At 54.8% G+C, this 24,809-nt stretch overlaps 5 protein-coding genes across 5 annotated transcripts; 2 read left to right on the top strand and 3 right to left on the bottom strand.

Annotated features, from left to right (window-relative positions):
• Positions 1-257: 257 nt before the first annotated feature.
• On the top strand, positions 258-3,068 carry MONBRDRAFT_15424 (uncharacterized protein; the record flags this gene model as incomplete). Its single annotated transcript, XM_001744257.1, has 15 exons — positions 258-315; positions 418-500; positions 579-655; positions 784-849; positions 947-1,028; positions 1,108-1,220; positions 1,322-1,382; positions 1,513-1,589; positions 1,729-1,805; positions 1,944-2,017; positions 2,196-2,260; positions 2,432-2,521; positions 2,610-2,668; positions 2,751-2,842; positions 2,943-3,068. The coding sequence occupies 15 exons, from the start codon at positions 258-260 to the stop codon at positions 3,066-3,068; spliced, it is 1,200 nt and encodes a 399-aa protein (XP_001744309.1).
• An 894-nt stretch (positions 3,069-3,962) lies between these two features.
• MONBRDRAFT_6716 (uncharacterized protein) lies at positions 3,963-4,901 on the bottom strand (the record flags this gene model as incomplete). The annotated part of the gene is made up of 1 exon (XM_001744070.1): positions 3,963-4,901. The coding sequence occupies one exon, from the start codon at positions 4,899-4,901 to the stop codon at positions 3,963-3,965; it is 939 nt and encodes a 312-aa protein (XP_001744122.1).
• Positions 4,902-5,935: 1,034 nt separating this feature from the next.
• Positions 5,936-9,030, bottom strand: MONBRDRAFT_36345 (uncharacterized protein). The gene is made up of 12 exons (XM_001744069.1): positions 8,945-9,030; positions 8,794-8,869; positions 8,577-8,726; positions 8,298-8,379; positions 8,111-8,208; positions 7,879-8,006; positions 7,709-7,769; positions 7,526-7,586; positions 7,376-7,446; positions 6,492-7,037; positions 6,170-6,352; positions 5,936-6,064 (listed from the first exon to the last, which is right to left on the bottom strand). The coding sequence occupies exons 1-12, from the start codon at positions 9,019-9,021 to the stop codon at positions 5,951-5,953; spliced, it is 1,647 nt and encodes a 548-aa protein (XP_001744121.1). The 5' UTR covers positions 9,022-9,030; the 3' UTR covers positions 5,936-5,950.
• A 444-nt stretch (positions 9,031-9,474) lies between these two features.
• On the top strand, positions 9,475-11,187 carry MONBRDRAFT_6714 (uncharacterized protein; the record flags this gene model as incomplete). Its single annotated transcript, XM_001744256.1, has 7 exons — positions 9,475-9,630; positions 9,872-9,931; positions 10,041-10,084; positions 10,233-10,269; positions 10,354-10,561; positions 10,659-10,984; positions 11,080-11,187. 7 exons carry the CDS (start codon positions 9,475-9,477, stop codon positions 11,185-11,187), a joined length of 939 nt encoding a protein of 312 aa, XP_001744308.1.
• A 2,314-nt stretch (positions 11,188-13,501) lies between these two features.
• Positions 13,502-24,113, bottom strand: MONBRDRAFT_31670 (uncharacterized protein; the record flags this gene model as incomplete). Its single annotated transcript, XM_001744068.1, has 17 exons — positions 13,502-13,769; positions 13,896-13,991; positions 14,146-14,430; positions 14,515-14,550; positions 14,674-14,823; positions 14,969-15,079; positions 15,237-15,504; positions 15,594-15,707; positions 15,835-16,006; positions 16,273-17,173; positions 17,269-21,362; positions 21,484-21,736; positions 21,866-22,340; positions 22,466-22,595; positions 22,718-22,916; positions 23,617-23,668; positions 23,770-24,113. 17 exons carry the CDS (start codon positions 24,111-24,113, stop codon positions 13,734-13,736), a joined length of 7,716 nt encoding a protein of 2,571 aa, XP_001744120.1. The 3' UTR covers positions 13,502-13,733.
• Positions 24,114-24,809: the final 696 nt, after the last annotated feature.

The raw sequence follows: 24,809 nt of genomic DNA, 5'->3' as shown, positions 1-24,809 counted from the left end.
CTGATGCACACACACGCATTTGAACGTTCGGCGGTGAAGGAGGCCACACACCGGCAGCTGGTCTACAAGGCTGTTGGGCGCACGGCGCCAATTCGAGGTACGAGGTTGCTACGTGCTCATGTATTTTTTTTTCAAAGTGGCAGCCGTGTACAGTGAATCGTCTCTTCTCAGGCCTGGCATGGCACTCCACCCATCCAAGAGTAGACGAGAAACGGTAACTCGGAGCAGCCAGCATCTGCCGAGGGTCACCCCCCACCATGTCCCGGCCACGTGTGGCCTACTTCTTCGATGCCGATGTTGGCAACTTTCATTATGGTCTGTTCAGGCTTCTCGATCCGCTTCAGGATGCTTGTAAACTGACGGCCAGCTAGGCCTTGCTCACCATTGTGCCGTCCAACGAACCCCCGCCCACCCTAGGCCCTGGTCATCCCATGAAACCGCACCGTTTGGCCCTCACGCACAGCCTTGTCTTGGAGTATGGGCTATGGAGCAAGATGGAGGTGGGACGCACAGCTGGCCATGATCTGTATTACACCACCGTCCTGCTCAAACCCATGTTGCCTTAAATGCACTTTTAGATCTTCCGCCCCTACCGGGCTTCACCCGAGGACATGGGGCGCTTCCACGCGACAGATTACATCAATTTTTTACAGCGGTCAGTGCCCTTCTCTTTTTCGATTTTGCTCCAGTGCCCATGTGAATGATCTACAAGGTGGTACACTCTTGCAACGTTGTCTATCACCAGTATGTGCTCTAATACTCCCATGTGGGGCCGGTACACAGCGTGACACCCGACAATTATCGAACGTTCGGATCGTACCTGCAACGCTTCAACGTCGGCGATGACTGGTATGCATGTGCACACTCGGACTCAATAACGCACACACGGGCTTCGATACTACTTTGACGCATCACTTAAGGGCATCCAACCTTGGTCGCCCTGTAGTCCCGTATTTGATGGCATCTTTGACTTCTGCTCCATCTACGCTGGTGCCTCCATCGAGGGGGCCGTCAAACTGAACAACAAGGTCTGTTTCAGTTCCCGTAGATACCTTGCTGAACATCACCTACAACCGCCCCCTTGACTCTCACCCATATCTTGCACAGCAATGCGATGTTGCCATCAACTGGTCAGGCGGCCTGCATCATGCCAAAAAGTTTGAAGCGTCTGGCTTTTGCTACGTGAACGATATCGTGCTCGCCATTCTCGAGCTACTCAAGTATGGGCCCAGGATTGAGCCAGCTCACTCGCTGGCTCTTTGGTCCGGTATTCGGCTTGGCTGCAACCTTCTCATACTCCACCTGGTTTCATGCATGGCAGGCAACACCCTCGTGTCCTCTACATCGACATTGATATCCACCACGGCGATGGTGTTGAGGAGGTGCGTTTGATCGCCTCCCTGTGAACGACGCTGTCCCACTCCGCTATTCGCACAAAAGCAACTCTATTGATTATTTGGGCGTGTTGTCGAACTCGCTTGCTGACTTGGCGGTCGCGTTGGTGGCGCATAGGCATTTTACACCACCGATCGCGTCATGACCGTATCTTTCCACAAGTACGGTGGACACTTTTTCCCCGGCACCGGTGTGTATTCTACTTCTACCTCCGACGAGCTACCGTGTTTTCTGCCCGTACCTGTTTTGTACACGTGCACCTGGCTCGTCCGCTGAGTTACAAGTTCTATTCGTTGGGGCTCATTCGTTGCTCGCGCCTGGCTTCTCAGGAAGCATGTACGAGCTTGGCGCTGGCCGTGGACGCTACTACGCCCTCAACGTGCCGCTCAAGGATGGCATCGATGACATGGGTGCGCGCGTCTGCTTAGAGCTGCAGCGCAAATGACCAGAACCGTTGTTGAGCACGCATACTCGCGAAACAAGTCGCTGACGCGCAGCATCGATCATGCTCATGCAAGCTACCCTCTCCTCCGCTTGATTTGCTGCAGGCTACAACGAGCTCTTCAAACCCGTCATGCGCGAAGTCATCAGCAAGTTTCAGCCCTCGGCCATTGTCCTGCAGGTTGTCAATCACCGCAGGCGTGCGACCAGACCCAACATCGATGTCGCGTTCACACATATTCACACATCCACAAACACACACACACACGCGCGCTTTTGAACGCTTTGGTTTCGTGCGTCTTGCAAAGTCTGTTTCTGTGTTCTGCTCTGCACTCACGTGTGACCCATCATGCTCGTAGTGTGGCGCCGATTCACTAGGCTGTGACCGTCTTGGCTGCTTCAACCTCAGCATTGCTGGGCATGGGTAAGAGCCAAGAACCAGGGCGTTGTCCCATCCTCAATGCGATGAGTTGTTGGCACCTTCTCAGCGGCCAAGCTCTTCTGATCCAACCGCTGACACTCACTCGCTCTCTCTCTCTCTCTCTCTCTCTCTCTCCATTCCTCGCTTTCCCTGCTTTCCTGTATGTTACCCTAGCAATTGCGTCGAGTTTATCAAGTCGTTCAACTTGCCGCTCCTGGTTCTTGGTGGCGGTGGCTACACGATTCGCAATGTGGCGCGTTGCTGGTCAGTGCCACAGAAGCACAGCACTGTGCTGCGTTACCCTGTCCTGGCTGATCTGTTGGCCGTGGATCCCCCTCTGTGCCTAACACAGGACCCATGAAACCGGCATTCTGCTGGATGAACATCTGTCTGAAGATCTCCCCTACAACGGTTTGTTGTTTGCCTGGCGTGCACTTGAAACCTGTGTCCTGGTTAACTTCACCGACCGAACATCTGGGATCGGAAACCTCAGATTACTTTCAGTATTTCGGCCCAGACTTCAAGTTACATCCAAACGTGGCCACTTCGGTGGAAAATCAAAATAGCAAAGAGTATCTCGACAAGGTCAGCCAGCCGTCATGCTGGCAGTTCTCATTCAATGCTCCATGGATCGACCAAAAGGCAGGCGGCCTCACGCTTCGTGCCCCCCTCCTGTCTACTGCAGCTGCGGGAGCACGTCTTTGAGCAGCTGGGGCAACTCGATGGTGCGCCATCCGTCATGATGCAAGAGGTGTGTGCGCTCGATGAATGTCTTGGCAGGCGCATGAGCAGAAAACTCGGCAGCTCATGACTGGCATTTCTCGCTCTGCGCGTCAAAAAAAAAAAAAAAAAAAAAAAAAAAAAAAAACTTACAGACCCCACCAGACTTGTTGGTCGTCGCGCCACCAGATGATGAAAATGATGACCCTGATGAGCGCAACCCCGAACGGTATGCATGGCTTGGGGGCTAAACTTTCAACAGCAAATCTAGTGGGATGGCCATTCCTTTCCATGTCCCCGCTCAGTCAAATTGCCTCAACTCGCCTGGTAGGCAAACGGACGGCCGCCGAGCGGCCAGCAACGAGTTTAATGACCCCGATGAGGAGTTTGGCAAGAAGCCGCCCATCACCATCAACGGCACGAGTCTCTGATGACATTCGCGTCGCTGACTGTTTTTGATAATTTTGTTGTTTTGATCCCAGCCCTTTGATTTTCTTTTTCCCTTGCTGTGTGCTTTGACCTACATGCCTTTGTGCTTGACGTTGAAAGCAAACCTTGCTATCGCCTATCCACCTGATTCTGGTTAATCGCCACTACGCTCGAGCCAAGCGCAATCTGCTGAGTTGAAAGTCAATTTCAAGTACTCCTAAACCGGCCTGTCAAGCCACCGTGGGATGAGCGCACAGCGCGTCACCTGATGCGAGTGATGGCGACAACGACGGCCGAAAAAATAATCAAAGCAAACATGACAAAGAACCAAAAGAAAAAAAAAAAGTAGCTGGGGCTGCATGGGCCGTGTGACCTCGCTTCAGGTCTTGCTCAGAGGATCACCGGCATCACATCGTGAGACAAGGTGTACGAGCCGTTACTGAGCTAAAAGAATTGGGCTAAAAGATATGAACAACAAGCAATCCCAACGCTGTCACCAGACAGGCTCAAATGGGTATAGGTTACATCGGATCAAGAAAAAAAGTACGGCCAATCCTCATGCAGAACTCTCATCTGCTGGTAATAGGGGCGCGCGTGGGGAAACATTTGAGCCGTCCAAGCTTAAGGCTCGACCAGGCTCGATCGGTGAAAGCCGAGGCAGAAGGCGCGGCAAGGTGGTGGCTCGTAGAGCCTCCAAAGACTGCTCGTGGTTAGCCACGGTTGACGCCCCTGTGGCTGAGCTCGGCCCACTCAAACCCAAGGGAGCCAACCGCTGGGACGTGGTGGGTGTTGCAGCCACGATTGGGGGCAGACTACGCTCACTAGCGGCTCGACTAGATACGATCGGGGGTAACCTCTCATGGCCAGAATGTGTTGGTCGGATATCCTCACCAGCTTGACTTGTAGACACGGCTGTCAAGGGCACGATGGGTGTGGTGGCACTGGACCGACGCGCCACCGCAGCCTCGGCCCTTGCCTCGAGTTTTTGTTGAATGTGAGCCAGTGTAGAGTCTGGCTCAGAGGCTTGCGCTGACGGCGGTCGCCAAGCTGTGTTCATGCGATGCCCAGCTCGTGGCGGTGATTGCAAGCGAGTCTGCGCAATTTCCACATCCTGTGCCGGAGCCACCTTGCCGTGTTTGCAGTGAAAGCACATCAGACTGCAATACTGCATCACCTCCCGCCGCTTGTAGAGCAAGCGCAGCAAAATGAAGAGGGAAAAGGCGCCAAAGATGACAATGAGGACGACTGTGGTGGCTGGTATCTCGGGTCGGTGGGCGACCCAGTCAGGAGTTGAGGCGCGGGTGGTCGACTCAAGCCTGGTTGTGGTCATGGTGGTCGTCAGTGCACCGGTACCAGCGGAGGCGGCAGGGGTAGTAGTGGCGGAGGTGATGGGCGCAGCACTGGTGGCTAGCGCTGCGACTAGAAGGGGGCCGGCGCCAGCAAAAAGAGCCGAGGCGGCTGATGAAACGCCCTGGCCCGGTTTTTGCATGGCCATCGAAGGGCCAGCTGGCCGTCTAGACCCCAACCTCATGGACTGCGTCACAGAGAGCAATATGGGGTCGAGCCGACAATGGTCGTGTAAAGCGAAGATCCACCGAGGATCAAGGCGTGTGTTTCTGCAGGCACAATGTCCGCATGGTCTATCTGTCCTCGCGTGGAGGATGCAACAACGCAGCAGCCCAGGCAGGTGCAAGCCTGGACTCAGGTCAAGAACAAGCCTGGACTCGGGTCAAGAACAAGCCTGGACTCGGGTCAAGAACAAGCCTGGACTCGGTCAAGAACAAGCCTGGCCTCGGGTCAAGAACAAGAAAGGGGATGGCTGGCATAGACGTGTCACACGCGACAGTAGGCTGGATAGAAAAATGGGATGTGCAGCAACCAATCGGATGTGCAGAGCCCGTGGTGTCGCGTTGATGGCCCGTTAGATGCGGCAAGATGAGAAGGTAAAAACAGCCCAATCATTCAAATCAGCCGCACAAGCCCAAGGTACTCCCAGTGCCAACGCCCAAGCAGCAGCCAACTTGCACACCATCGACCAAACGCCCGAGAAGCCGGAACCCGCCCACGACACATCAACGACAAGTCGCGCTGAAAAAAAATATCTCTCTCGTCGTTTGATTTTCTCACAACTCGAACGCATCTCTGCTCAAGCTGATGTTTTATACAGTGGAATTATCTCCGACGGTAGCTATCTCTAACTTTCCAACACATCTCCCCCCCCCCTTTTTTCGTTGCTTGCTTACAACAACAAGCTCTTTGCCTTTTCCCTTATCAACCAACTCCACAACACACAACTTTGTCTGACAATTGTGTCTGACAAGTGAACGTACACCAAACACGTTGGGAGCAAACAGATGGCGGGCGTCCAGTTCGGGCTGGACCTCGGCGGCGGGATGATGATGCCGAAGGGTTGTCTGTGGCAGCATTGCTGGCTGCAAGTTTGTTAAAGAATCGAAAAACAAAAAAAAAACAAAAAAAGCGGAGGTCAACAGATGCGATGATGTGTGAAGCAAAAGAGGAATTGTCGGTGATGCTTCGCCACTGTTAGACAGTGCATTGAAATTTGGCTCGGAGGGCCGACACCAGCTTATCCGACGGGCGGTCCCCGCATGTATTGGCGGCCACGGCTTCAATCAGCTCGGTGATCCATGCCCGCTCCTGCCAATGAGATAGTGGCGTGGTAAGGCGCCGTCAGAAGTCAGCAGACCATCATTGCGTGGTCGTGTCACCCGTTCTGCACGGACTGGGGCGCAAGCAACGAACCTCTGACTCAAGAAACATGATCATCATGTCAAAGCGGTCGGCTTTGGTCAGTTTGCGCAAAACCGGGAAGATCGGCTGGCGCTGGGGCAAGTACTCTGTGTATAATACTCGGAGAATGCTAATCAAATCATCCGGCTCAAAGGTAGCTCCCAATAGGCCCGGCAGCTCGTTGGCATCGATCCGCTGTGCAGACACAGAGAGGCACACACGCATAGGCACATTCATAGGCACATGGGACAGCCAGCGTGAATGTGACGATGCATGCCAATCTTGGCCCGCGGTCAACCCCTGGTGCGAGCTTCAACAAGAATGCGAGTTCTACCTGAAGAAGTGCAGCCCGTTTACTTGGCTCGGTGTTCTGATGCCACGACCGATGAAATTCAAGGCTGGTCGTGGGTAACATAGGCAGGCCAGTAGTGACAGCCGATGCTTCCCTGACCACGGGTGAGGGCGTGGGCACAGAGACCGGTGTCGTTGCAGGTGCAGGTGTGGACACTGGCATCGCCGTAGCCGCAGGCGTAGGCTCGGGCGCAGCCGTGGGCTCGGGTGCAGGCGAGGACGGAAGGGGCGCTGCTTGGGGCTGAACGGGCTGAGCCGCCGTCTCCGTCGGCGCCAAGGCCACATCATCGTCCACCTCAACAATCTGTACCTTGCGACTCTGCGTGTCGTTGGCGGATGCTGTCGTTTTAGCAGGAGGCTCGCTTGCGCCTGCCTCCACAACCCTGCCGTCGGTGCTTGCACCTGGAGGGGCTGATGCTTGCACCGGCTTTTCGCTAACTGTGCTTGAAACAGGGGCCTCACCAATATCTTCAATGGCCACGCGCACCCACTGCTGGGGCGCGGTCTTTTTCGTGGCTGGAGAACCAGGCTGAATTCAGAATCAAAAAACCCGAACCCCAGCCATGACACATGAGATGGCCTGTTTGAATTGCCGTCCACACCAACGCATACACACCAACACAACACATGACACGGCAAAAAACCAGACCTGTGCTTGCATCGAAAGAGCAGCCTTGAGAGGGTTGAAGGTCGCGTGCTGCAGCTCATCAAACTTGGCCTTGACCTATACGTCCACCCATTCAAAACTAAGGGTTGCAGCAGCCGTCCACTGCCAACACGGGCAGATCACATCCAAGGGGAGTGCTGAAGCCAAGCCCCTGGGACTCGACCTGCACCAACATGATGCCCAAACAGGAGCAGGCTTACATCGCGAAGACGTGCAATCTCCTTCTTGGCCACCCCATTTTTGCTGTCGAGCTCCAACACCTTTTGCCAGTCTATTTGACGCATGAAGTCGCGATGATGCTGTCAACTAGGCGCGCGCGCAGGGCGTGCGTGCTCATTGGCAGCTTTTACCTGCGATGGCCTCGGCATAGTGCTTCAGCTCGCCTCGCGCTGTAGCACGCCGCGACCAAGCCTGTGAAGGTGATTAGCGCGTTCGTGTGATGAAGCATGCCTTGGCACATTGAAGGCAATTAAGACCAAGCCATAGACCTCGCTCAGCCGGCTGCAAACAGATCGTCTTGCACCGCCACTAACCTTTAGATAGTGAGGATCCAGGGCAAGTGCCTCCGTGGCATCAGCTTCGGCTTCTGTGTACCTGCGCCAAAGGGAATGCGACACGTTATTTCTTGCACAGACGCGGCACAGGAAGGTTGTAACCCTCACGAGAATAACCGCAACATGAGATGCTTGGACAACCCACGCACTGCTTAAGTTTGAGGTGTGCCATGCTGCGGTTTGAAAGCAAGGTTGCCGAGTAGGGATTGGCTTCGAGTCCCCGGGTATAACAGGTGATGGCTGCTGCAAACTTGCCCTGCTTGAATTGTGCATTACCCTAGGAAAGCAACGAATGATAAAGAGAAAAGCGGTCAGCGGTCAGCCAGTCGCGCGAGGGAAGCGCAAAGCCAGCATCGATCGAACGAGGCCGTAGAGATTTACGTTGTCTTTTTCCACGTTGGCCATGTGCGTCTGGAGGTCATTAATGCTCATGGGCTGTTCTTCGCCATCCCGTGATCCATTGGATCCGCTTGTAGCGCCTGCGCACGCAGGTGCAGAGCCGAGGTAAGCTGTGCGCAATGACTGTGATGCGCCCCTGTCGTGGAGATGAGCAAGCCTGGTTACGAACGATCGAGTGTGGCTGCTGCGCGTTGTGCTTGTTGCGTTTCCATCTGGGCTTCCTCCTCTGCTAGTCGCTGAAGCTCAGCGTCCTAGTCTCAGACACCAGTGCACAAAACGACGCAGTTGAGTGTTGTGAGACACGTTGCAAGTTCGATATCGTATGTCTGGGCTGCGTGCGCTCCGCCTCCCTCTCTCTCCCCTCCCCCCTCCCCACTTCTCTCCCATGTCTTTTCCCTTCTGGTCCCATTCTGATTTCTCGTTGTCTTCAAAATGGGAGCGACCCTACCACGTCGAATCGATCCCAGGCACGGTAGTCTCCTGATTTGAGGCGAGCCTGCCGCGCTTGAGTGGGGTGTGCTTGATCATTCCCAGCAGCGGGGGTGGGCTGGGGGCCCGAGGTATCTGGTTGGTCGCTGCTTCCGCGAATGGGCGGGAGCTGTCGAGAGTAGGCGGCGTGAGTTCAACTAGAATCACGCGTGCTTCTCGTGTGTCCACCAACCAACCTTCTTCTGCACAGCCTTTTGGGCCTTGAGCTGCTCGTCACGTCGTGAGATATCCGCCTGGAACGAAGACAACTCCCTGTGTCCCACAACCTCCATCAGGCCGACGACTTAACAGAGCCCACCCCCTGCATCAAACACACCATCACCTTACCGCATAAAGTCTTGCGTATGCGCAGCCTTGGCCCGCATGGACGTCTGAATCTCCATCATCTTCTCGGTCGCCGCCATCTCTTCCGGTAGACTCGAAAAATACACAAAATCGTGTTGTCACGTTTTCTCTCTCTCTCTCAAACTCTCTCTGTTTCTCTCTCAAACTCTCTCTGTTTCTCTCTCAAACTCTCTCTGTTTCTCTAACTCTCTCTCTCTCTCTCTCAAACTCTCTCTCTCTCTCTCTCTCTCTCAAACTCTCTCTCTCTCTCTCTCAAACTCTCTCTCAAACTCTCTCTCAAACTCTCTCTTTCTCTATCTCAGGGCCAGTCAGGAGAGGCCATCGAGGGACTGGGTACCGGAGGGGGTTGGTCTGGGGTATGGTCTTGTGGTCTTGTGGTGTTGTTGAAAGAGCATTGACACCAGATTTGCGGGAGGAGCTGTGGAGACGAGCCCTCGTCTCGTTGCCCGTTTCTGCAGCGAGAGTTGTGGTCTGCGACTGTTTGAGGGGACTGGCGCTTCAGACCTGCCACCATGAGCAACGCACCGGCCGGCTTTGGCCTGACCTTTGCCAAGCGCAAACCGCTGACGGCAGCACAGCGCGCGGAAAAGTTTAATAGCTTGCGATCCAACGAAGTGGCCAGCGTCTTTGGCCATGATGACAGTGACGATGAGCAGCAGGATCAAGAGGTGTGGCACAGCTTCGCTCCGTCCATTCTCCTGGGTTTGGTTTGGGACGTTCAGGGGTACTTCCGCATCGTGCTGACTTGACCCTGGATGTTGTGCCATCTAGGCCCTGGAGCGCTCGCGCGTCAATAAACACCTGAAACAAGCTTCAATGTCCATGCGGACGCAGAGAAAGGTTGGCATGAGCCTCCGCTGATCGACCGCTGGTTCGCCGCGACGCCCTGACACACCTCCACTTCGATAGGCCCAGCGCGACGTGGAAAAGGCTCTTGAGGAGGATGACACTATCTTTGACTACGATGAGGTGTGCTTTGCCTTTGCCACGTCCCAACGCCGGGTGACACACTAGAGCTGCTGTGGCTGTGTGATCTCGTGCTCATCTCACCCTCTGGGGCGTGGTCGTCGCGAATCAGGTCTACGACTCGATGAATCAGGAACGCATGCGCAATGATCCGCGGTACGTCCCCTTGCCTTGTATTCATCTGCCCTTGCAGCATCCTCCTTTCTGCCCTGACTTACCCTCGTCCTTCAATTTCAACTCCTCTTGACCCATGCCTGGTGCTTGAGTCACTGACCTCACACGCCATCCCTCCTTGCGCCAACAGTTTTGAACGCTTCAAAGAGAAGAAGGAAAAGCCCAAGGTACAAACTGCTCGCCCTCTGCCTGCAGCAACTGACAAAGGGGTTTGATTTTTGACGCTCGCTGCGCGCAACCGTTGTCGACAGGCCAAGTACATCAATGCACTCATGAAGAGTGCTGCTGAGCGCAAGATGGTGGATGAGTTGCGGCGAGAGCGAGTAGCACAGAAGGAACGCGACCAGGAGGATGGCGAATTTGCAGACAAGGAGGAGTTTGTTACCGAGGCCTTTAAGAAGAAGCTCTTGGAACTGCGCGAGTTTGAGGCACGCGAGAAAGCCGAAGAAGAAGCTGAGGGTTCGTTCGCGCAGCATGGCTTCATTTTCAGTGCTTGACCGCTGTCTGCCCCTGGTGTTATGCTCACCAACCCCCAACCCCTCCATCGCGCCGGCAGCTCGAAATGCCGTTACGAAGAAGGGCGACCTAAACAGTTTTTATCGCACCGTCTTGGCACAAAACGATGCTACAACGTCGGCCGTGAGCAAAGCTGCTTCAGATAAGCTTGACGCGAGCGCTCGTGCTGATCGCGACGCTGCAGATAAGGCAGCTCAAGCTCAGACTGCTGAGCAGGCTGAAGCATATGAACAACGCCGTGCCCAGCGTGACCAGCTCAAATCGCGCCGCGAGCGCATTCAACGACAAACGGAGCAAATGCGGGCCGAGACAGCCAAGCGAGACCAGACACAACGCGAGGAGGAGGCTGCCATGAGTGAAGAGTTGGTACGTTTCACGCTGAGTCACTTGGTCATGCTGCGCTTTTGCTTTTTGGGTGTAGTGACTTGATGGTCGCAATCTGGCGTGACCCAACCGCGTAGAAGGCCAAGTATGCTCGCCAGACTTCCGAGGATCAGGTGGATGAAGCTCGGGCTCGAGCTTTGGCTCGCCGGCGGCAGCGCAAACGCCCGGAGCGCATGGAGGATTGAGCTGCCCTCGTTTGCCGCTCTTTTTTGTTGCGTTGTCGATAATCTACCTCGACATGCAGCCATGCTGGGCTTGGAGCTGTGGGATGATTCTGCCTGGGTGGCGTACACTGAAGAACCTCGGTTATGGGTCGGGCTGTTTGTCCCGGCTATGGATACAAATCTCGCCGACAACCCCGTCTCCGTCCTTCTGATTCTTTTTGAGACAGTGTGTGCCAGTATAAATCAAGTTGAACTTAACCCTTTTGATGCGGTGTGATATCCATCGATCGGTCGCTTATCATTGCTCAATGCACCCCTTTTATGGTCTATTCTTTATATTCGATTGACGGTGAAAGCGACTGGATAGACCGGAGTTTTCCAAACACGTCACCCCACCTGGGATGCCATCACACGGCAGTCCGTCCAAAGGAGAAGAAAACAGCGCGGAGGAAGAAAAGCAAGAAAGAAAGAAAGACAAAGAAGAAAACGACACAAAAACTCGTCGAAAATGGGGAAAAATTCAGCACCAAACAAACACGGTGTCTATAGCCCATAGACAGGCGGACCGGTCGTCGCGCACACTGACATTGAGCCAGGGCGAGAGAGGGAGGGAGGGAGGGAGGAAGAAAGAAGGAGGAAAAGCAAAAGGCATATCGAGAACAGATGCCATCTTACAACCAGAGACTGACATGTCATCTACAAATACAAATGCCATCTATAAACAAAACGCAGATCGAGCAGCATCGGTTTCCTCCTCGTCATGATGCGTGGGCCGCTGGCGACTAATCTCGTGTCGGACAATCAAACCCTGCGGGTCAATGTGAAACACAGAGTAGGCATCCAACCAAGTCTAACAAGAACACAGGCGATCACCAATACCGAGGCGGGGTCAGTAAGAGGTTAAAACCACACGCGCTGCAAAGACGTTGAAGACGACAGACCTCGCCCAAAGTTGTGGCACGGCTCAAGCCAACAACGCGCCAGCGACAGTGGATGGTATTGTCGGGCCATAGCTCCACGCTGAGCAACTGCATTTGAGGGTCAAGCAGAAGAAGCTGGGCGCAGCGGCGAAAAGCACCGTAGGCCAACTACCACGCGGGGTCGCCAACAAAAAGGCAAAACGTCATGATGCTGTACACAAAACGCAAGACGGCCGGCATAACACAATCTCAGTCAGGCCAACGAGGATCAATCAGGACGCATACCTTGAGGGCTGAAAGGGAGCTGAGCTTGAGGCCATGAATGTTATCGATCAACTCCACATTGGGCGCGTAGAGACTGTAGTCGGGCATGGCATCTGGGGCGACCAAACGCGGCCAAGTCTCGCGCAGCCAACGCATCACCAGTCGGGGTTTATGTTGAAAGTCATCTGGTCCTCCCGGGCCCGATTCCGGACGATCATGATTGCCGCCTTTTTGGTGCGAGGGTGGACGGCCTGAGCGTGCTCGTAGCGTTGGGCCTGGAAAGGCCGGCACTGCCATGCCTAGACCACCTGACTGCTGAGGCTTTGCTCGACGACGCGTCCAATTACGCCGGGGCGCGCGAACCGCCGTAGGCGGGGGTGCGGTGGGCCAAAGCCATCGTAGTGGCAACCAAGAGCTCTGCCGACAGTGCTCCGCTTTCTCACAAGCCAAGGGCCTCGGCGAGGCACTCGTTGACGTTGGCAAGCCGAGCGAAGTGCCGAATACAAAACCAGCCTGAGGTGCATCAGACAAAGGGCAGACGCCGAGGGACAGCGAGAACGGAGCAGGCGACACTTGGCTCGGTCCCGTGGGAGAAGCACAACCAGAGAAGGAGGAGCTCGTCATCGTCGGTGCATGGCGGCAAATCTGTGATGACAAGGTCGTGCGTCGTGCAAGAGCGGTCGCCAGCGAAGCCACAAGGCCTCGACTGATCGGCGCATGACGCGTCCACGAGGTCACAGCCATCGTGTGCAATACACCAGCCACAAACACCCCGATAGAGTCCCGGCACGCGGCTCAAGTTGCAGGGCAGCTCTCTGAACGCTGAAACGGAAGAGGATCGTGAAAATGGAAAAAACAAAACACAAAACTCCCACGTGACGAACTGTTGCATTGAGGGTGTCAGGCAGAAAAGGTTCGGGAGAAAGGCGACCGTGTTAATGAATCTTGGCTTGGCCTTGTGAGACGCTTCTGATGAGTCTGCCCGTGCCGGTGCCTGAGTGCGGATCGGGGAGTCTGACACGGCTCGAGCGAATGCCATACGGCGTGCTGCGACTGCCCTCGGACCTCAGACGAACCAGAACAAGAAGTTGTTTCACGGCGATCGCGTGTCAGATGCAAGATGTCAGATATTTTAAGACGTTGCTTGAATTGGGTGTGCGCCTGGGCTGAAGGCATTCGAGTCGGGTGAACGGCGCGGAGACGCTGTGGCCTCGACGAATGCGCGAAAAGCCACGCCAAGAAACAAAAGCAGCAGCCGACAAGCGCGTGCAAAAAACAAAAACAGCAAGAGGGAAACAACTCGCAACCGAAAAAAGGAAACCGAAGAGAAACATAAAGTATGAGGGCTGCTCATAGCACCATGCTGTGTCGCGTGATCTGGGCCTACTCATCAGCCGAGGTCACGGAGCGTTGCAGACCCTGCAAAAAAAGGAAAAAAAAAAAAAAGAAAAAAAAAGAAGAAGAAAAAAGCCACGTCATCATGAGTGGGGTCACGGCAGAGGCGCAAACAAATCAAAAAGCAGGCGAGATGCTGGTAGCACGTACTCGCTTGCGAGAGGCAGCCCGCTCCTCGGTTTCGCGCTCAAGCAAGTCCATGATCTGTGCCAATTTGGCCTCGAGCGACCCCAGGCGATCTTCCACCTGGAAGAAGCAAGCCATCGAGAGACAAAATGTGAGCGACTTGATAACCAGGCATCACTTTTGCATCCCCCTCTCGTTTCTCTTCTTGCCTTCTTACTCAGTCACCCAAACCCCCTTGAGAGAAACGCCATTAAACGGAGCGGAATGTGCTTACCCCAGCCTCATCATCACGTGTCACACACATGGCACGATTCTGGGGGAAGAAAGTGATCTCATCTGCTTCAAAGTGGTCCGCGACATACTGCTCGTGGCTCGTGTACTCGGTGCGGGGCTTGTCCGCCAGATGCAGGAAGAAGGCTAGGTAGTGCCACATGTTTTGTTCGTGGTTAATGTGGTGCTTGAACCCATTGCCATAGCGCTCAAACTCATCGGCCTTGAGGCCAGAAATGAAGCACTCAGTTTTGCGAGCCTCGGCAATCTCATGAGCCTCGTCGCGGAGCTAAGGGACACCAGCAGATAAAAGGCAGTTGAATGAGCAAGGATATTCGGTCAAGACCCAAAACCACAGGAGCCAGTCACATACCTCGCTGAACGTATCAACGATAACACCGAAGACAAGCTGCGTATCACCAAAGCAAGGATGGTGTGGGGGCACCGAATAGTGTGTCGTGAGGATGCGACACGATCATGCCGACACGTAACCAAGGGCACAAAGAACGAGCATGGGGATACGAGGACGTACGTTCAAGCCGATAATCGTCACGATGATGAAAAAGCTAAGGTCAAACAGCGTACGCACGCCAGGTTCGATAAAGCTGAACGTCTCGCCAGGTAGGGCTTCACCCAAACCGCCACCCGACATCAGGCCAAGGCGCAGGCTGGTGATAAAGCACTGCAAACGTCATTGCAAGGGAGAACAGCGTGGCGTGAGATGACGAACAGGCCAAGCCCAGCTAGCAAGGTCAAGCTCATAATCTCGAGCCAAAAGTTGCCTTCACGTGCGACAGATCTACTTATCACACCGCCAAAGAACGCACCTGGAAAGCCGTCTGGCAAAAGGCACCCTCTGATTCATCAAAGGCCTTACGCAAGAAGGCAAACGACACCAGGCTGTAGATGTAGATCACGATGACCATCAAGGCCGCCAGCTATCCATCATGACAGGCAAAACCGCAAGTTGACGGTTCATCGCATGAGTTGTGGGCACAGCCGAAAATAGCAAAATCAAATGAATAATCAGAGCGGTCTCGGGCATGGGCATGAACGAGAGGGATTCAAGGTGGCTGGCCATGCGTCATCACCTACCCAAAGCAAGGACTTGCTGTTCTTGGTCACAGCCTGAATCACGCGGAGCAGAATGTCATTGCCCACCACAATGTGGAAGAAGGCATAACAGTAGAAATAGCCGTGGTAGGCCAAGCCCAGGATGGAGAACAAGACCAAGCCAATATGGTACAGCGAAGAGAGGCTAATGGGCGAGTTTCGCGAGCCCGGTTCGTCGGACACCAGCTTTTTCAGAGGCTCGGCAATCCAGGAAGGATAATCCTCAATCGTCTCCACATCACCAAAAGTGCTACAAGGAACACAAATCCATGAGCAAACCAAAGTGCCATGCACGCTCAAACAACGCGATCCAAACCACGGTTCCCGCTGTTGACTCACTCAGTCACCAAGGCGGACAGGGACGGTGGGTGCAGCAGGAAGAAGGCAATGGCAACCAAGCTGGAAAAGATGATGTGGAAGGCGCCCAGGACACCCAAAACGTCCGTATACCAACTGAGAAGAAGGGCAACGAAAGGAACGGTCGTTAGGCAAGCCGGTGCTTCGAGATGACGAAAGCCACAGAGCAATAAAATGAACCAGTGGACGAATAGCGGCGGTTGAGAGATTCAAGTCAACGCACCCGACACTGTACTCTGGAACAGGGTCATCCCAGCTGACGGGGGCCCGCCATACAGCAAGAATGATCACGTTGAGAACCAGGGTCAACAGCAGCATCAGATGAGCCCACCAGCGACTGTAATGGCTGATAAACCAGGTGATAAAGCTAAACTCCTGCATTCGCTTTTGATAGGCTGAAGGCGAAATAAGAAAAACAAGCCAAATGGAAAGTGAAGTGAGACTGTGTCAGATGAAGGAAAGAAATAAGGAAATCAAGCAACAAGAAAGGACCGAGGGGAAGAAGGGGAAGACAGAAGACCAGAAAAACAGGAAAACAGAAAAGCAAAAAGACAAAAGTAGGTTATGGACAATCAAAACACTGGCAAACGAAAAAACAAAACAAAACAAACAAAAACATCGTCCATGCGAAACGCAGGCGTGCTGCCTAGTACAAACTCACAAATATCTGCGATGATGTCCTTGCAGCGCGCGACAAAGTCCTGGAGCTTGTCCGAAGGCGAGCTACGGTCGACATTTTGCTGCAAATGCTCCTTGATTTCTGGGCGGATATCGCTCTTCCATCGGTTGAAAAAGTGAACGCGATGGAGTTGATTATCGCGAAGGATTTCAATGGACACCACCTGAGAGCGCATTGTCTCAAAGCAGGCAGCTGGGTCAGCGACCAAGCGCTTAAACGAGCTAGTGCCACTCGTCAGCTCCATGTAGTCCTTCTTAGTAAAGTCCTGCAGGCGAATGATGACGGCAAACATGGCGTAGGCCACCTGTGAAGCCGTCACGGGGTCGTCATCGTCTTCCGTCTGCCAGTTCTTGTCCCCACGCGCGTCCATGAGGGCATAGTAGCGGAACATGGTTTCAAGGATACGCTTGTGATCGAGCGTGTCGTGAATTTCCAGGGCCAGTTCGGCCGTCTCGTCATCCGAGTTTTCCAGCATGGACAACACAAGGTTGGCCGTGGCCAAATACAAATGAGCCACCTTCTCCTCCATGATGGGTCGCTCGGCATCCGGTACATCAGGGTCCGAGGCCACGTTGTGCAGTTCAGGCGAGCGCAGGATAAAGTTGATGTCATCAACCACGCGAGCATCAAAGACAGCCTTTTGGTTGCCAATGCAACCCTGACAAAACTCGACGCAAGTCTCGACAGTCTGGACGACCAGGTCCAGGCGGTCGTCGGCCTCCAAGTCCTCTGAGAGTACGTGCAAAAACTCGACCGTCGCGGCAACAAGGTTGATCTTTCGTGCGTTGTCCGGCTGCAAACGCAGGTAGTCCTGGATGGGGCGGAAGTGGCCCTCACACATAAACTGCAGCACCCGCAGCACGAGCTCGATGTTGCCTTGGTCCTGCAAAATAGGTTCATCTCGGTTCTCAATGACGGTCAACATCTGAAGCGCTGAATCTTGATGAGACAACACGGAGAGCTCAACAATGTCCGGACATCGTAGAAGAAAGTCTCTTCACGCGTGGCGAGGAAGTGCTGCAAGAAGCTTTGTTGGGCAGCCTTGTTGCCGCCATCAAGGAGTGCCACAAGCAGGGCGAGGGACTCACGCACCACCTCGTCGTTGCTGTGGGAGAGCAGTGAGGCTACGGGCAGCACGGCACCGGCGCCAGCGATGTCATTTTGAATATCCACAACTTCGGCGTCCACCTTGATCTGGTTATGGATCAGGGCGCGCAGGAGCTGCAGGGAGCGGATGTCTAGGACCTCTTGGCTATCAGCATCCTTCGCATCCATGCCCGCCGAGTAGCGCTGCGAGGCCATCAGCGAGCGCACCAAGGAGCGGACGTCATCCTCGCGAATGCCCACGAGCTGCTTCACGCCCGATACCACTTGATACCGAGCAAACATGTCCACAAAGATTTGGAATTCGGGGCCGAGGGGCAAGTACTCGTCGTCTTCCTCGCCCTCACAGTAGTCACGGGCCAGAATCTCGCTGTCCGTGGTGTGATGGGGAATTTGCACGGCCACCAAGTTGGCGCCGCCAAACGCCTCACGCACGCGCTTGACGAATTTATTGAGTGCTTCATTCAAGTGCAGTTGGGCACGGAAGCGATCCTCGTACTGCTGATACGCTGTGCTCATGGCCACGTCGCCTTGCAGCACCTGCATGCGGCGATCAAGGCGATTCAGCAGGTCACTGCTGGTAGCCAGCCCAAGGCTGGACATGTCAAAGGCCACCAAGCATGAGGACAGCTCAAAGGCCATTTCCTTGGTATACAAGCGGTCGGCAGCGCGGGTGGCTAGCTGCTGAATGATGCCATGCATCTGGCGCAGGGGCGCCTGGATGCGTTCATCCATCTTGCTTGTATGGTGCTTGACCATGTGCGTCAAAGTCGGCAGGAAGGCGTCGAAAACGCAGCGCTCCACCTCGGGCGCCAGGTAAGGTTCGGGGCTGTTGAAGGCTGAGTTGAGCACCGACTTGGCCAGGTCAAGGAGGGCTGTCCAAAGACGAATATTAGATGCAATGTTGCCCATGCCAGTCTCGATTTCCTGCGCAGCCGTCTCCAAGTATACAAAGTAGAAGAAGAGTACATACTCAGACTTGATCCAAAAGGGAATGTGGGGATCGGCCACCACAGCGAGAATGTCCTCAAAAGACAGCAGTGTCATGCAGGTGGACTCGATGAAGCGGTTGTATCCCTCAGCGCAGTGGGCAATCAAGCCCACCAAGTAGGCGTGGAACTGCTTTTCGCCAAGTTTGGCCGGGTCCTTGGAACGCAGCAATTGCATGCGCGCTTCCACTACGCTGGGGTCGGCCTGAACGGAGATGTTGGCAGGGGCAATGACCGAGTCGTAGTTCTTCATGAGAAACTTCATCACAAGGTTCTGATTGCGATCAAGGGGCACGTCCAGCTCCTCGCACTTGACGATGGAGCGCGTGGTCACGAGCAACTGTGGGGCCTTAAAGTTGAGAGTGTGAATGTAGCTCATCAACTTTTCAATCTGACGCGGACGCAGAGCCAAGCTCAGCTTCTCGTTGTCTGCAAAGATCTCGTACACGGCCACGGCCATGTCGTCTTGCCACGTGTCACCCTCATTCTCAATGGTGAGGAGCTGATCCAGACGGTCAAAAAACTCGCTTTGCACGAAGGGGTTGTTGCGACTCAGGGCCCGGAGCAGCCGGAAGCAGCCGGCCACCACTTCCGAAGGTTGATCCTCGGCGTTGAGCGTGTCAAAGATGACGGGGAGCACATCGTTGTTGACGATGATTTGCTGGTTGATGCTGTGGGGGAAGCGTGCGTCCAGGTCGCAAGCACGCACAAGCTTGTCCAAAAGCTCGCAAAAATCGGCGGCCTCCTCGCCCTCTTCGATTTGAGCACCACCAACTCGACGCAGGTCAGGCATGATGCGCTCGCGAAGCTCCTTCTCAAAAGCAATGGAGCCTTCATCCAAAAGCAATTGGGCATCGACAGCCTTGTTGAAGAGGTCATCGGCAGCCGAGAAGACGCGGTTCATCAGCTGCAGAGCCTTGCAAGCGAGCTTGCTGGAGGGATACTTGGCAAGGTCCAGGAGAATCTCGGCAAAGTCCGAGTCATTCGAGCCCTGGCGATCGCGTGACTGCTGGGGACGCCAGCCGGGCGCGATGTAATTACTGCGGTCAATAACCTCATCAATATAGGCACGCACGACGGAAGTGAGCTGCGTGGGATCGATATCACCGTCCATGAGGGCCTTGAGGGCCTGCATTTGCTCCAAGGTCATGGTGGGACCGCTGCGCATCTCACGAGCCAGAAGGGGTTTGCCCGATCGGGTTTGGCGCGTATTGCGGCGGTTGGGCTCGTTCACCTCGTTCAACTGGCGGAAGTCGAAAAGAAACTGGTGAAGACGCATGTTGAGGCAGAGATTGACAAGCGTGTCCACGATCTCGAGGGCTTTGAGCTTGACGCGAATCACCACTTTGTTCTTCGGGTTGAGCTCGAAGCGGCCTTCAGCGCGAAATTGCTGGCACTTGAGTTCGTAGCTGTCCGGTAGTACGGGGACGCGAGACTGCGTGCGGAATCGCTTCTTGCCGGGAGCCATTGTCTGTGAGCGCTGGCCCTCGGGGCGCGAGGGGACGTCATTCGAGCCCTGAAGGATGCGGCGCAAGGGCGTCATGAGGCTCTCAATGTCGTCATCGGAGATGAAATACCCAAATTCGACGAGGTAGCGGGTAAGCTCCAGGACGGCTTCGGTAAACTCGTTCTCTTCGTCATCCGCAGCTGAGATGGCGCCTTTGTCCTTTGAGAGGATGTTGATGATCCAGCGGCTGAGCTCGGGAAAGTAAGACATGGTGGTGCCCGTGATGGAGCGCGTGTTGTCGGAGGTTGCATCCACGAAAGGGTCGGCTGTCAGCCGCTTGTAGGGGAAAAGGAGGGCGACGCCATCAAGCACGTCGACGTTGGGGTTGATGTCAACGTAGAGGACACGCATGAGGTCGACGTACATGCGGCGCAAATCCGGGTCCTTGATGTTCTGCACGCACCAGAAGATCTGCTCCCAGTCCAGGTAATTTTGGGAGATGCAGTCGATGGCCTTGGCACAGCGCTGATAGCAGAGCTCAGAGAACATGTCCAGTTGCTTCTCCAAAAACTCCATGATCTCGCCCATGGCTTCGTTGGAGTGTCGCTGCTTCCAGGCTTGGGTGAATGTGTAGGAACCCCGGTTCGGAACCATGATGACCATATCATTGGCCTGCTTATCGAGTCGAGTGGTATAAAGCAGGTCGGCCCGATCGATAAGCAGCTTCTGAACGATGAGGCTCTGGTTGCCGCCGTCGGCCGCGCCCTCAACATTGCAAAGCACGCCAAAGACATCAAAGTAGTCCTTATCACCGTTGGAGGCTAGGAGGGAGATGTAAAAATCGACCTCAGTTTCGGAGATGTTCTCGACAATCTTGGCGTTGTCGCGAATGAGTTCGGTAATCATCTTCTCCGAACCGCAGTTGTAACCCATTTGCTGGTGGAAGAAGCTGAGGTGGCGCACGAGGTACAGCTCGTTTTTGCGAGAGTTGCCAGTGGCGTAGCTCTCCAGCAGCTCGTAGCACTCCTCCATAACACGGATGAGGGCAGCATCCTGCTTGACCTGCTTCATGCTGCGGCCGTTGGGGCCACGATGGAAGGGTGCGATCGGGGCCTGAAGCAACTCGACGCAAAGTTCGACGATGCCAAAGTTGCGGAGGAGCTTTTGGCGGCGACGATCGTGGATGCCATTGGGCCTGAGGAAAGCCACAAACTCCTCAAGGGCCAGCGTCAGGCGCTGGTAGAAGAGCAGGGTGGGGCGGCCGCCCTGGATCTGGGCCGTGGCAAAGCGAAAGATGGGAATCATGGCTTTGACGTGGGCGACAAAGGAGCACACGTCGCGGGATACGCCCTGAATGATAAAAGCGTCATCAAAGCGGCGCTGGGGCAAGCCCGCCAGTTGCATGAGTGGAGCATTGTCCCACTTGATGCTGTTCATGCGCTCGGACAAGGGCGTGCGAAGCGAGTCGTCGGCGTAGATGGCCTGAGTGGGACGATCCAAGTAGACGTCCTTGTTGGCATGCAGCCAATGATCTAATGATCACATCACGATATGAGTAAAGCCAAAAATGAGGGCGCAGCGGCGGGTCGGAGTTGGGTACGGGTGCCCCACGGTACTGTGACAAGAAAAAGTGGGCCGAAGAAGCAGACTTACTGTGCACAACGTTCTTGATACGGGTATAAGAGTTGAGGGTAATCTCGCGACGCTCGGGAATGACCGTGGTCATGACAAAGTTGCGCTCATCGCCGTCAAATCCAAATTCACCGGAAACATTGGAGAGGGACACGGAGCCATCGGCGTTCATTGTCAAATAGCGACCGGAGACACTATGCTTGAAACGGACGACATCGTCCCACTCGATGATATTGCCCATGGTTGGGGTGGTGGCATGCTCGACCATCCAAAACTGAACAGCGGGGAGGGGGGCAGAAGATGAGAAGACAGCGACAACGGGGGCAGCGACAACGGGGGCGAAAGTTGGGAGTTAGAAAGGGGTTGAATAACCACACAGTCATGAGCAAGTGTGACAGCGTACCGAGACGGCACTGGTTGGTGGCTCGAGGCGATGGGGGCGGCGAGCGTCGGGCTCGCGGACGCGGAGATGGGCGTCGAGGACTAGCTGGTCTGTATAAAAGTAGCCTTCCGCAGCCAGGTAGGCGGACACTTCCTTGTGGAAGAGTTGGATCAGGTCACCAGAGCGAAGAGGAAGGTGCACGGTGCCATCCGACTCGGCAGACACATCCGAGGCGCGGAGGGGGCGATGGTGGGGAAGCAGGGTAAAGGAGGTTGGGGTGACGGACACGTTGACTTCGCGAGAGCCAGGGGTCATGGACGTGTCGGGCAGGCTCTGGGAAGTCACGTGCACAAATTGGCCCGTGGTCTTGATGGACTCGAGCATGATTTGATCGCCCATGCGGACGGGCTCGCCTTCAGAGCGGACCTTGAAGCGAGGCATAATCTTAAACCAGGCGTGACGTGAGGTGTAGGGGTCGACCTCAATCCGCATGTTGCTAAGCACGGTGAAGGAGGGGCAAGCCGGATAAGTGTGATGCGTGTCAACTCAACGTTAGGCATGCCGTAGCCAAGGCTCACGAGGTGTAGCGGGGGAGGGGGTGGGGTGAACAAGGTCACAAACTTTTTCTCAACCTCCGTGGTGACGGTGGACGAGACGGTGAGGTAGCGTTCCAAGTCACGGTGGAATACTTGGACCACCTGACCGTACATGACCGGGTCGCGAGCGCGACGCTCTTGTTCCAAAGCATTGTCTGCAATTCATTTTATGCATCAGATGTGAATGAGCACACGAGTGCATGTGATCAAGATGAAGAAGAAGGGGAGGGGGGAGGCAGGGGGAATTGCCGGTGCAGCCGGGGGAGCGAAAAATCACCTTCTTGCTCATCATCAGCTAGCTGCTTGAGCTGGGCCAATTTGCCGCTATCAGGCTCCAGCAAAGCGGTCTCGAGGGTGAGTTCATCTTCCTCGTCAGGATTCTTCTCAAAGTAGCGTTTCTGATAGGCATCAAACTCGGCGCGCAAACGCTTGGCAGCCTTGTACTTGCATTGTGCGTGAAGTTGAAACACGGCCAGCTGTCGAGGCAGAGAGCACAACAAAGGGAGCGATCGGCGAATGAAGAACCAGGTAGCTTGGCACATGACCATGGGCATGGGACGATGATATGGGTTGACGCACAGAAAAGGAATCCAGTTTGTGATCGCTTTGGCCGGCCGCCGTGTTGACGAGAACGGGGGTGAATTCTCCGCTATGGGGGGGGTGAGGTGAGGGGAAGCGGCGGGTGGGCTGAAGAGCTGCGGTTTGGAGGTGGTACCAGTGTGGGGCAGAATAAAAAACAAAACAAGCAAGCATACCCAAACACAGGGGCATGAAGATAGCCGGGCTCATCGGCCGTGAAGAGGGAGAAGCAATCGCCAAAGCGAAGGATCTGATCGGAAGTGGATTGCTCAGTGCTGGCTTCCACATCGATGGGTTCGAGATGGGCAGGTCCCTCCATGGTGCAGGGTTTGCCACGCGTTGGCGCGGCGTCCCGACGCACAAAGGAAAGAAAAAGGTAAGCCACGTGCTTTCAGCCTAATGATCCAGCGCGCAGCGCGCGGGCGGTGGAAGGGGAAGAAGAGGGGCGGCAGATCGAGGTGAGGTTGTTTCTCGTGCTGTACACGGGGGGCACATGCAAGAAAGATCCGGGTGAGAGGCAAGAAAAAGCAAGAGCACACAAAGGGGGCGGGGGTGCGGCAGTGCTCAAGGAAATGCAGAGATTGTCAAGCGGCCAACCATCTCATTGACCCAGAGCCACAGGAACAGATTGCGCCAAATCCCCAGCACTCTGCCAATGCGTGAATGTGTGTGTGTGTGCGCGTGTGTGTAGACGTCCGGGGTTGAACGACAGCGGCACGGCAAGAAGCGGTCGAGGAGGTCGACTTGTACCTGGATGGCAGAAAAATAAATTTGACAGTGAGTGTGTGTGTAGTGAGAGAGAGAGAGAGAGAGAGAGAGAGAGAGAGAGAGAGAGAGAGAGAGAGAGAGAGAGAGAGAGAGAGAGAGAGAGAGAGAGAGAGGGATTCAGAGAGAGAGAGAGAGAGAGAGATCAGGAAATTCCCACCCCCTTTTTCGTACAGGAGGGGTAGCAACAACAACAACAACCTGTTGGAACAAACAGAAAAAACGAAAAAGACAAAACAGAGAGAGAGAGAGAAAGAGTCCAGGTTAGCTTTAAAGGTGGTTAACTCAACGTGGGTTGAGCACAACAACCTGAAACTTTGTATCACCATCAAAATCTGTCACGCGTGCTTTCTAAGAATAGTCGATGCTTCCGTTTTTGGGAGTTGGTGAGCTATATTTAGCAGAGGGGCTCGCGCGCCTCGGTTCGGGGACACTGGAGCAGTAAAGTTAATTGACACCCTCTAATGTATTCTTATCTTGGTCTGACAATGCAGCGGGAGAGAAAAGCGTCGCCAAGGCCTCTAAGCCACTGAATATCTACATCTTCCTCTCTATTTGCTGCAAAAACTTGGCACGCATACATGTCGAAAGCGACGTTATTAGTGAATTTGAAAACATAAATCGGCCAGTGTATTTTGATTCAAAAATTTGGAAACGAGCAGCAAGTTGTGTCGTCGTGGAGCGCGCTGCTCACACTGCGCGCCATCAGCTCCCGTTGCAGAGCAAGTTGGGGTACATGGGGGAAGGGGGGCGCGAGGTGGTTGCACATCTGCTCCTTTCTCCAGCCGCCCGTCGCTCCTTCCAAAGCACGCACACACGCACACACGCACGCACGCAAAAAGAGTGTGCAGGTGTTGATCCCGCCAGCCTCCGAGGTCGTTGGAGACACGGTGCCATCATGCGACTGCTCCGCTTTCTCCTCCGCTATCATCCTCCAGGTTTGCCTTGTGGCTGCGCGACTCCCCAGAGGATTTCACACGGGCCATCACCTCACAGGCTGCCGCTGCATGTCGCGTAGGGATAAT

The sequence above is a fragment of the Monosiga brevicollis genome, genomic scaffold, assembly GCF_000002865.3.
Source record: "Monosiga brevicollis MX1 MONBRscaffold_5 genomic scaffold, whole genome shotgun sequence".
NCBI classification, from domain to species: domain Eukaryota; class Choanoflagellata; order Craspedida; family Salpingoecidae; genus Monosiga; species Monosiga brevicollis.
Note: the sequence above shows the minus strand (reverse complement) of the source record. Positions and strands in the feature narration are given on the sequence as shown.

Excerpts from the sequence above, each read along its gene's own strand:
- MONBRDRAFT_36345 (XM_001744069.1), bottom strand. The coding sequence starts at position 9,021 with ATGGCGGCGACCGAGAAGATGATGGAGATTCAGACGTCCATGCGGGCC. Across the intron at positions 8,870-8,944 it reads CATACGCAAGACTTTATGCG|GGAGTTGTCTTCGTTCCAGG; the intron begins GTAAGGTGATGG and ends TGTGGGACACAG. Across the intron at positions 7,038-7,375 it reads AGATTGCACGTCTTCGCGAT|CCTGGTTCTCCAGCCACGAA; the intron begins GTAAGCCTGCTC and ends TTCTGAATTCAG.